The sequence below is a fragment of the Ruditapes philippinarum genome, unplaced genomic scaffold, assembly GCF_026571515.1.
Source record: "Ruditapes philippinarum isolate M1 unplaced genomic scaffold, ASM2657151v2 ctg69_1_1_1_1, whole genome shotgun sequence".
In the NCBI taxonomy this organism is placed as follows: domain Eukaryota; kingdom Metazoa; phylum Mollusca; class Bivalvia; order Venerida; family Veneridae; genus Ruditapes; species Ruditapes philippinarum.
The window spans coordinates 773186-784346 of NW_026862474.1; the positions used below are offsets into that span (position 1 = coordinate 773186).

Below are 11161 nucleotides of genomic sequence, written 5' to 3' on the forward strand. Positions count from 1 at the left end.
AAGCATCCTGACCAAGTTTGATGATGATTGAGGCAAAAATGTGACCGCTGGAGTGTTAACAAGGTTTTTCTATTTTTAGCTCCGGTGACCTAGTTTTTCATCTGAGATGACCCATGTTCGAACTCATCTGAGCTATTACCTAGACAAGCATCCTGACCAAGTTTGATGATGATTGATGCAAAAATGTGACCGCTAGAGTGTTAACAAGGTTTTTCTATTTTTAGCTCCGGTGACCTACTTTTTCATCCGAGATGACCCATGTTCGAACTCATCCGAGCTATCACCTAGACAAACATCCTGACTAAGTTTGATGATGATTGATGCAAAAATGTGACCGCTAGAGTGTTAACAAGGTTTTTCTATTTTTAGCTCCAGTGACCTACTTTTTCATCCGAGATGACCCATGTTCGAACTCATCCGAGCTATCATCTAGACAAACATCCTGACCAAGTTTTATGATGATTGAGGCAAAAATGTGACCTCTAGAGTGTTAACAAGGTTTTTCTATTTTTAGCTCTTGTGACCTAGTTTCTCATCCGAGATGACCCATGTTCGAACTCATCCGAGCTATCAACTAGATAAGCAACCTGACCAAGTTTGATGATGATTTAGGCAAAAATGCGGCCGCTAGAGTGTTAACAACTAAATGTAAACGGCCGACAGACGGACGACGGACAATCATCGATCCTAAAAACTCACCCTGAGCATGCTCAGGTGAGCTAAAAAAGGCATAATACCAAAAATATAGCTTTCAGAATTATGCTCCTTTGTCTAAAGACTTCACCTTGTCATGATAAGTTTCATGTTGGCATCAGTTAAAATGTTTGAATAATGGTTCACATTTAAGTTTTTGCAGAATGCTGACAATAACGCAGCTATCATAATAGCATGACTTTTCTTCGAAACGGGCAACCTAAAAACACTCTTTTGTACTGTACAAAAATATTGTTTTTCCAAAAAACAAAACAACATCCCTTAATATTTAGAGAAAATCCTAAGAATAAAGTACATTAACCAATGTTCAACCAGTCCATTTATATTAAGTATAACTACAAACAGATGAAGTGTCATCAAGACTGATTCAATAACACACTGTCATAGTTAGTAAAACATCTGAAATCATTCTGCAGCTGATTTTTATGTTGGGGTAAATATGAGCATGGCCGAGCATCCAGTAACTTGACTGCTAACTCCTCCATTACTGCTCCTGAAAATAGAAAGATATTGAAAGTAAAGAAATTGATGGAGGGACTTATTCCTTTATGTTATGAGTAACTCTTGTGTGTTCATTCTTTATTGTTATATCACAATTAATTTGAACCTAACACACCATGAAGATCAACAAGAGCTGTCACAGGAGACAGCCAAGCTCGACTAATAAAATACTGGACGCAGTAAGGAGGACAAAACTATGAAAGAAAAACCAATTATGTATAATTATGTATTAAGTTATAGTAAAAAAATATCATTTGTTAACATAACTTCCAAGATCAAGGGGAATAATTCTAGAAAAAGTCATGCTAGAGTTATGAACCTTTCACACAACATGTGTGTAATGATAAGAAATATATATTTAAAGTTTGAAGTAGATACCTTAAAAAGTAAAGAAGTTATAATATTTCTTAATGAAAATCCTAAGTTCAAAGAAAGATAAATCTGTAAATATTGCTTCAAGAGTTACATACATTGTCACATAAAAAGTAATTGATGATAAGGAATAAGTATTTGAAGTTTGAGGTAGATACCTTTAAAACTAAAAAAGTTATAGTAAAAAATAAACATTAATTAATAAAATCTAAGTTTATGGGGAGATAATTCTTGCAATATTAGTGCTAGAGTTATGAACCTTGCCACATAAGATGTGGATGATGATAAGTTACATATATTTGAAGTATGAAGTTGATCCCTTTAGAAATAAATAAGTTTTAGTAACAGTAAAAAATAGTATTTTTTAAGGAAAATTCTAAGTTCAATGGGAGATAAATCTGAAAATATTGGTGCTAGAGTTATGAACCTTGTCACATAAGATGGGGATGATGATAAGGTACATATATTTGAAGTATGAGGTTGATCCCTTAAGAAATAAAGAAGTAACAGTAAAAAATAGTATTTTTTAAGGAAAATTCTAAGTTCAAGGGGAGATAAATCTGAAAATATTGGTGCTAGAGTTATGAACCTTGTCACATAAGGCCATCCTTACAAAAATGTTTGTTTGCAGTAACGCGACCGACTCACAAAATTTGCCCCTACTCAAAAGTTTTTTTCATGGTCTGGATAAAAAAAAAATTTTTTGGAATCACAAAATTATGCCTTGTGCTTTGTTTTCGTTCTGTTAAAGGTTAATAGAAGAAATAAAATGTAGGTCTTATTAAATTAGAATTCAGTTATCAATATATTAATTGTTACAAGATTATCAAAGCATATATTGTCCAGCATTTTGAAATTCCATGTTTATTTGGGAGTACAGTTCAATAAAAAAAAAAAAAATCGACCTACCTACCCACCTTGAAACTTCTGGGTCGGGTTACTGCAAACAAACATTTTTTTAAGGATGGCCTAAGATGTGGTTGATGATAAGGAACATATATTTGAAGTTTGAAGTTGATACTTTAAGAAATGACAAAGTTATAGTGAAAAATATTTTACTGCACCAAAACTTTAATCTGAAATCTGGACGCGGACGTGGACACCGACGCCAGGGCGAGTAGGACAGCTCTCCATATACTTCGTATAGACGAGCTAAAAATCAGTTTGTTATTTCACCTATATTTTAAAACAAATGTTTCATATAAATTGTAAAATTTCAAAAATCTTAGAATTTTTTTTCAAAAATATATTTCATATTAATTGTAAAATGTTATTCAAAATGTCTTGTTTAAAGGTAGGCAATTCAAACAAGAACTCAAAGTTGGACTATTAATGTAGCTCCTATGACATTGGATAAGTAATAAGATTTGACATAATTGAAAAGGGTTGAGATGCATGAAAAAAAAATTGACCCCCATCCCTTTCCTCAACAATATTTGTTGAGAACCTTAAATTTGACTACTATCGTATAGAGTAAAGCAGCTGTAAAACCTTAAAGTCATAGTTTCAAACCAAACTTTTTGATAGGCTAAACAGTTTTAATATTATCTTACCCTTGCAAGCCATATCAGTTAGGATACTTATTTATCTATTCTACAAGTATACAGTACTGTATAGTCAATTCAGCCTGTAATTTTAACTATTAAGACCAGACTACTGTTGATTGCTCAGCTGTAACTTTTTAATCAGACAATCGTTATAACAATGGACAGCTATAAACATTTAGTAAAGTATCGGTTAAAACAGCACCATAGCGTAGTTAATCTGTTACAGAAAAATATGTTGTCCTTGTAGGAAGCTTTCTATTTTTAAACACTAGAGGGTTAATGTTCCTTTTTTCGTGCATTGACATCTGCAAAAGCATCAGGAGGAATTTAAAACCAGGTTAACCCAAGCCCGCAGGGTTAGCGATTTAATAAGTCTGTGGGTAGATGTTATTGCACGAAAATAAGGTACATAAGCACTATTCTTGCATAAAAGTATAGGTATAAAGCTGTCATTCTGCATTTCGATATCTGCATTTGTAATAAAAAAACATTAATTGTGTTGTGCTTTCCACATGCAAATGCCATCAAATATGGCAGTTTTGTTTTGATAATTAACCTACCGGGGCTGATATTGCCTTAAGCTGTTTTTAAATTAAGCCCTGAATCATGCACAGTGATTTTCCTACTTAAATAACAATCTCCAAATAAAGGCCTCTTTCCAATTGAAATTTTCTTTAAAATCATGCAGTTTTCCCAATAATCTGAACTTAAACCAGCTTTTTTACTTCCCAAATTAGCAATTATAGCGATAATTTTTCCCAAAATCAAGAGGCTAAGGCCTCTTCCCAATAAAGTGAGAAAAATCACTGACGCATAACAAAAATTGTGCAAGAGCACATGGTTATGCTATCATATTATGCATGTTTTCTTCCCTGATAATATATACATATACCTGCATGCACAGTTTATATGAAAGAATTAAGATAAAAATCTAAAAAATTCCTTTACCTGTACATAAGATTATTTTTCCTTTGGTCAGAAATTTCGCTGTTACCGCCGTTTTACACAGACACTCTTCAGACAGAAATGGTGGGTCTGCAATCACTATATCAAAGCTCTCTTTCCAATCCAGTGGTAAATTTAAAGGTTCTTTGTAGTCATAAAACTGAAAATCATCACCGTAGATCTGGAATCGTTTGTCAAATTCTAAACATTTTACGTTACAAGTGTCTGGTTTGATCTCTGTAATTTTCTTGTAAGCTGTTGGGGCGCTGATACATGCTATCCTAAAAGTGGAGTGACAATTTATAAATGACAGATTTTTAACAACATGTACATCAATGATGAATAATTTAATGGTATTCTCGATTATTGTTGTTGAGTGGATTAAAGCTTGTTTTACAAAAGACTACACATTTTTGCACAACATGAATACAGATAACAAGCAGTACACACATGTATTATGCAATGATTCATTGTGATTTTGTGAGATTTTTTTTTTCTTTTTAATTGGTATTCAGCTGGCAGACTGTTGATTGATTTTTGATACCAATGCATGCAAGTGATGGGCTTCTAACATATCTTAAGGTGAAGCTAAAGGATTATTTGTCAAAGTTAATACAAGGATCATAAAAACAATACCACTAATAGTTAATTCAAAATCTGGTATATATACAGCAATGAACTCTCAATTTAGCTTAGCCATGTCCATTTTGTAAATATATAGCAAACATTCTTCACAGCAAAGCTTTTTTATATCAAATATTTACAAGGTTAATTATTTATATCAAATATTTACAAGATTTATTAAATCTGCCACATCCTTCAGCTGACAGTAAATCACCGTTTTGTTTACCTGCCTTCTTTTCCAGCGAGAGACAACACCTCTTCTGCCAGTCTCTGGGCTGTCTCATCAGTGTACCAAAACTGACTTAATTGCTGAAAAAGTATACAAAATTACATACTGCAACAATTTAGCAAAAAACAATTAAAAAACTGTAGTATTAAAGAGATAACAAGAAGAAAGTAAAAACGTGTTTGAAACATAAAGACAGCTATTTGCATATTAGAAACAATTGCAAGGTTGCCCTTTCATATACATGTGCATAAAATATTTACAAGCTAACACTTGATATAATTATGTATAACAAGTTATCTTAAGAGTATTCCTAATTAAGCTTTAGCAGCTACTTTGAAGATCAAAATGTAACTAAACAGCATTTAAATTAAATAAAGTATCAGAATTTATTCTAATTCGATAGCAAATAAAGTTTCAGTAACATAAACATCTGGTATTCACAAGAAACTTATTAATTACCCAGTCTTCTTTCAAATTTACATCTTTAATTTGTCCTGCTTGAAGAGCTTCTTCAATTTGCTTCTGTTCCTTAGTCTGTTCTGCATAGAACTCATTCAGTGCAGATAAAGTGTCAGCTGACAGAGTTGGAGTATCATCATCACTGTCTGTCATCTTAAAAGAACTCCACTGATGACCAAAAGAATCTAAAGACATAATAATTGAAAATCTTACATATATCTGTTCTTTATTTTTAAGAGACAACTACATTGTATTAAAGAGGTTTTTTGATATGACAAGACTGGAATTTTTTTCCCAAGATTTCTATACCATTAATTTTGATGTAGGCCTATTAAAATAACTTGTGTACATTTGCTCACTCAGATTTTCCAGGATAATCATTATGATTATGGTCAATCCTGTTTCTCTAGATCAGCAAATATTAATGTCAAAGTAGTCAGTGATTTTTCTCACTTAATTCGGAAGAGGCCTTAGCCTCTTGATTTTGGGAAAAATTATCGCTAAAACTGCTGATTTGGGAAGTAAAAAAGCTGGTTTAAGTTCAGATTTTTGGGAAAACTGCATGATTTTAAAGAAAATTTCAATTGGGAAGAGGCCTTTTTTCGGAGTCTGTTATATAAGTAGGAAAATCACTGAACTGTAGAGACAGTTAAATTAAAATTTTAATAAAACTATTGAAATGACTGCTTTAAATAATTACTTAGGGGAGACTGATAAAATATATTTGTAGCTGTTAGCCAATCTCAATATTCGCAGCTCTAGATAGACCAAGAGACCGGAAATTAGAGGGTAATGTTTATATATGCACCAATTACAAATAATCCATTGCCTTTGAGAGAGACATTTAGTGGGATTATGTGGCTTTAGTTCTTTGTTGAAAAATTAATTTGGAAATTTGTTTAAAAACAGATAAAGATCTATCAGGTAAAGTAGGCTGTTTCTTCCCCAGGAATAAGACATTTCCCACCCAAAAATATAATTGAGCCGTGTCACGACAAAACCAACATAATGGGTTTGCGATCAGCATGGATCCAGACCAGCCTGCTCATCCGTGCAGTCTGATCAGGATCCATGCTGTTCGCTTACCAACCCTATTACAAATAGAGAAACTGATAGCGAACAGCATGGACCCTGATCAGACTGCACGGATGCGCAGGCTGGTCTGGATCCATGCTGGTCGCAAACGCACTATGTTGGTTTTGTCATGACACAGCTCATATTTTGATGTCTCTTTTGACCATATATGGCACAAAAACACAATTCTTTTTCACCCCCTCATGACATGGGATACAGGGATGTTTTCAGGACATATCTACTTTTGACAAGTCTAATTAGTTGAACAAATCAGTGTCTTTCAAATAGAATTCTATTTGAAAGACCCTGAACAAATGCAAAGGTTATGACTTATGTTTGTTGCCAACGTACGTGGTCCGGGATATGTCAATCGAAAAAATATCACTATGTAAGTTTCATTTTTTAAGCTACTTTAATAAAAAATTATTTCACATTCAACATTTTTTTAAACAATCTAAGTACTGTAAATCAATCACAGGTGCAGTCGGACACAGACGCTTGTGGTTATGTGCGTGGCTCCCCTTCTTGATCCGCACTTGTATACACCATGCCTATTTTTATCGTGCAAACCGTACGTCAAAATATTTTTGCATATTATTACGACCTGGTCACATGTCTTGAACATAAAACATGTTTCCCGCTATTTTAACCACGTTTAAAAAAGTCCATAGAATATCATAATTTCATGAAGATAACAACGTACGCTTTCCTTTGATGTGAGATGACTGGAATGAGTTTCGGCACTGTTTTGCGCTTTCATTTTCATGCCGAGAACCAAAACCCCGCAGCGGTTACTTCCCCTAATCAGTACAGAAACCAAATCAAGAAGACTGACGGAAAGGGCCGAGTAGTTGCGATTGAATTTCTTTTTCCCAGCGATTTTCCCGCTGTAATTTACGGGAAACATTCCAGTGGTCATGAATTCGTAAAGAAGCATGTGACTCAGTTATGAAAATATAATTAAATGTGCAAAGCTTGGAAGAAAGGTACGATCTGATAATAACATGCAGTTATTTATCAAAGGAATATATGCATCGACTGATTTACACCAGAAATAAATGGCATGCGATAACATAAATACCTGAAATATATGTAGGTCAGTTGTGTTTACATTTCGAAGCTTGGTATCTTCAGGAAATTGAAGCGTTGGAAAAAAATTGACTTTTTTAAAACGTTATGAAATTCTATTCAAACTTGTTCATGTGTTAGACACTTTACCGTCTCATACTAATATAAGCACAAATTTAAAACTTATTCTTGTAATAAACAATACTTTTAGTTTTTAATATTCAGGGGCGGGGAAGGGCGGGGTCCATACTCCAAGTGTCTGTGCAGTCGGATGACAAAATCCCGGAGGTTTAAATCTACCTTTTTTCCCCGGAGGTTTAAATCTACCTTTTTTCCCCGGAGGTTTAGATCTGCCTTTAAAAACATAACAGAAAAGTTAACATATAAGTTACAATTAGGTGAGTTTCTAGAATACTGTGTACAAATGTTTGTCATTTCTACAAAGCATTCAGATTTACCTTAAAAACGTGATGTGCAAATGGCGTCTTTGGAACAAAGGGCAGTAACCCAAGAAGAATTATAGAATTTCGTTTCACTAAAACGACATGTTTCGTCCTACGTAAGACCACTGTCCTTGATTAGACAGACAATCAGCTCCTTTATATAATTTTTGGATAAATCATTTTATCCAAATAATTGAATTCTATTTGAAAGACTCTCAGACTGGTTTTATTAACATTTTCCCACTTTTTTGGCAATGACGTTATATAGTTGACCTTCAAATCAAATCAAATCAAAATTTATTTATTGTCGGTATACATATATTACATTTTACAAAACATAAGCTATGTATAGCTTTTGACCGACCTCAAGATATAATTATCACAGGAACCCGAAATTCTATCCAAAACAAAAAAATAATTATTTAAAAAAAAAACCAATATAAAAAAACACATTTTTTATAGTAGACTCTATATATATATATGGGATTTTTAAAAAAAAAATTGTTTTGGATAGAATTTCGTGTTCCTGTGATAATTATATTACATGTAGAATCTAAATTAATTTGTTGTAGTCTTTTAAAAAATACATTTGTTTAACTAAACTTTGAATACTGATTCGTATGTTAACATCCATGTATAAACAAATGATCAAATCAAGTTTGTGTGCACTCCAGATAACACATCAAAATTGGCCTGATTAATCGATCCAGAATGTTTGCGTAGCTATCTTATCCCACAAGCATTTCAAAATCCCTACAGGAAGATAAAAATGTTTACAAATATAAAGTGACCTAGTGACGGCTATCTAAAATACATTTTGTATGTTCAGATATGACTGTAATTAAACAGGGGGCACATTTACTCGTTTTCGTTGTGATTTTAGCATTTATACTTGAAGGTAAGAAAATATTTTAATGGGTTTTTTAATCGTCTTTTTTTGCGAAATGGTTACCGACAAAGTAAAAAGTATTACTCTTCGCTGTATTGTAATTGTTGTGGTGAAATTTAGGTAAAATTTCTGCCTTTTTAAATATAAATAACTAGTGAATTGTGGCTAATTGTCTGATGTGAGCATTTTGTTTAGTTCACTGTTAATTTTCTATTATTTTCAACAATATTACAGTATCTTCTAAAAACCGACATTTTGATTGGTCAAGATTTTGCTATCACATCCCTCATATGTAACATAATTTTGTATGTAATTCTACACATCACTTGTTTAGTATATCAAAATTTAGTGAAAGATTAAATGTTAACAATGTTACATATGTTGTAAAACACGCAGAAACATGGGGATGTGGAGTTCATTTTTTATATTTCAACGTTTCCAAAATATTATAGAAGTTTATATATGTGCTGGTATTGACAAATAAACAATGTATTAGGATTTTAAAGCGTTTGCAGCTCCACACCCAAACTATCTGTGGTAAAACACATGCCATATATAGAAGTATATATTTTGCAGGATGTCTGATAGAGGCGCGAGGTAGTCGTGGTGGTCGATATAGGTGGGTGTTATTTTAGTTTATAAGTTATCTATATTGTTGATATAAGAAAACAAGAAAAACAAACAAAAAACACATGTAATGCTGGTGAAGATGATGATGATGATGATATTGTTGTTGTTGTTGTTGTCGTTGTTGTTGTCAATGTTGTTGTCGTCGTCGATGATGATGATGATGATGATGATGTTGTTGTTGTTGTTGTTGATGATGATGATGTTGTATTATCGGTTAACTCACTTTACATTTTTACATTAAGAATTGGAAAAAAGCAATTAAATAGCATTTCTAAATCGTTTAGTGGCAACACAAAAGATACATTTTGTAATATTGAATATCTATTTCGTAATACATGTAAATGTACTGATTTTGTCGTGCTAAACGCACGTGGCGTCACACTCATATTTAGTCAACATTGTGCACGTGATTTGTATGGTTTTTTATCCTTTAGAGATTGATGTACTCGTATCTTGATACATTATGAGAAATCAGACGTATGCATTAATTCATGCACTTTTACATTTGTTCCATTAGGAAAGGTGGAGGAAGCGGGGACGTTCCCTGGTGGACCCCACTTGTCTGTGTAGCAGGAGCTGCATTATTAGTTGGTGTTGGTTTACTAGTGACAAAGCTTTGTTTAAAGAAATACTGTCCTATGTATAGTGTGAGATGTTAAACGCTGCGTTCGCTTTGATTAAGCCTGCTCATGTACGAAAGTGATAAATGCAAGCGCACCCTTTACATAATTATTTATGTACCGTCCATAAAAATCATTATTTGAAAATGTCAATTGGAAGCTTCGTAGAAGTAATGTTATGATCATGACACGAATAAAATCAAGCAGCCTTACACTGTCTATTGAGCAACCGACAGTGCAAGATTCTTCTCAGCAGACGACAGTGCAAGATTCTTGTCAGCAGCCGACAGTGCAAGAGTCTTGTCAGCAGCCGACCCGGCAAGAGTCTTCTTAGCAGCCAAAGTGTGTATTGCTTGCTGCATGGAAATGGAAGATGACAGATCTTAGGATATTCTGTTGACATACTAGGCTTGCAGTGAATGACAGAAAAAAATTATTGTCAAAAACATATCCAGATATGCTTATAGAATATGAAAAACAATTGTACCGGTTATTTAGCTGTTTATCATATGCTTCGCACAAAGTTAATACTTTTGACAACAGTATATGTAAATGAACTATTATTTTTTATCTTTACTAATTTGTATAATTTTGTATCCTATTTCAATGTACAAATGACAAATGCTGCTAATTGACAAGAGGGCTATACTCTTTGTAAAGAGAGTTCTTCATTTTGTAGCCTGCACTATTTTTATTCTATCGTATTTTATTGTAAATGTTTTATTAATCATGTGATGCATGTGCCTTTATACTGTTATATTTTATGACTGTATTTATATGGAACTGCATAATACAAATGTATATGACTTGAATAATCAGCATGATCTATTTTCATTGTTATGAACATTACATTGAATTATCAATGAAGATTCGTAGCTAATGTTTCTTGTTATGTATATGTATGTGCCGACTTTAATAAAATTTCTTTTTTTATCTTGTAATATAAATAATTCGTGGGTTTGAGTTCTTCTTGTGTCATAACTATTTTACCTCATTTGTTACCAAACTTATAAGTTCGCACAACAGCTTAAAATTAGTTTAAATTG

General features: G+C 32.9%; 1 protein-coding gene across 2 annotated transcripts; it reads right to left on the minus strand.

The window, feature by feature from the left end:
* Window positions 1-689: 689 nt before the first annotated feature.
* On the minus strand, window positions 690-8163 carry LOC132719244 (EEF1A lysine methyltransferase 1-like). Of its 2 annotated transcripts, none has more exons than XM_060703003.1 (5): window positions 7992-8067; window positions 5392-5544; window positions 4930-5012; window positions 4083-4360; window positions 690-1207 (listed from the first exon to the last, which is right to left on the minus strand). In XM_060703003.1, exons 2-5 carry the CDS (start codon window positions 5542-5544, stop codon window positions 1071-1073), a joined length of 651 nt encoding a protein of 216 aa, XP_060558986.1. In that variant the 5' UTR covers window positions 7992-8067; the 3' UTR covers window positions 690-1070. The 2 variants fall into 2 exon arrangements, with proteins under 2 accessions (XP_060558986.1, XP_060558985.1); XM_060703002.1 differs by having other exon boundaries at window positions 692-1207; window positions 5392-5576; window positions 7992-8163.
* Window positions 8164-11161: the final 2998 nt, after the last annotated feature.

Coding starts and splice junctions, on each gene's coding strand:
- LOC132719244 (XM_060703003.1), bottom strand. CDS start 5,544: ATGACAGACAGTGATGATGATACTCCAACTCTGTCAGCTGACACTTTA. Junction 5,013..5,391: donor TAAATTTGAAAGAAGACTGG/GTAATTAATAAG, acceptor ATACTTTTTCAG/CAATTAAGTCAGTTTTGGTA. Junction 4,361..4,929: donor CTCGCTGGAAAAGAAGGCAG/GTAAACAAAACG, acceptor CTCCACTTTTAG/GATAGCATGTATCAGCGCCC.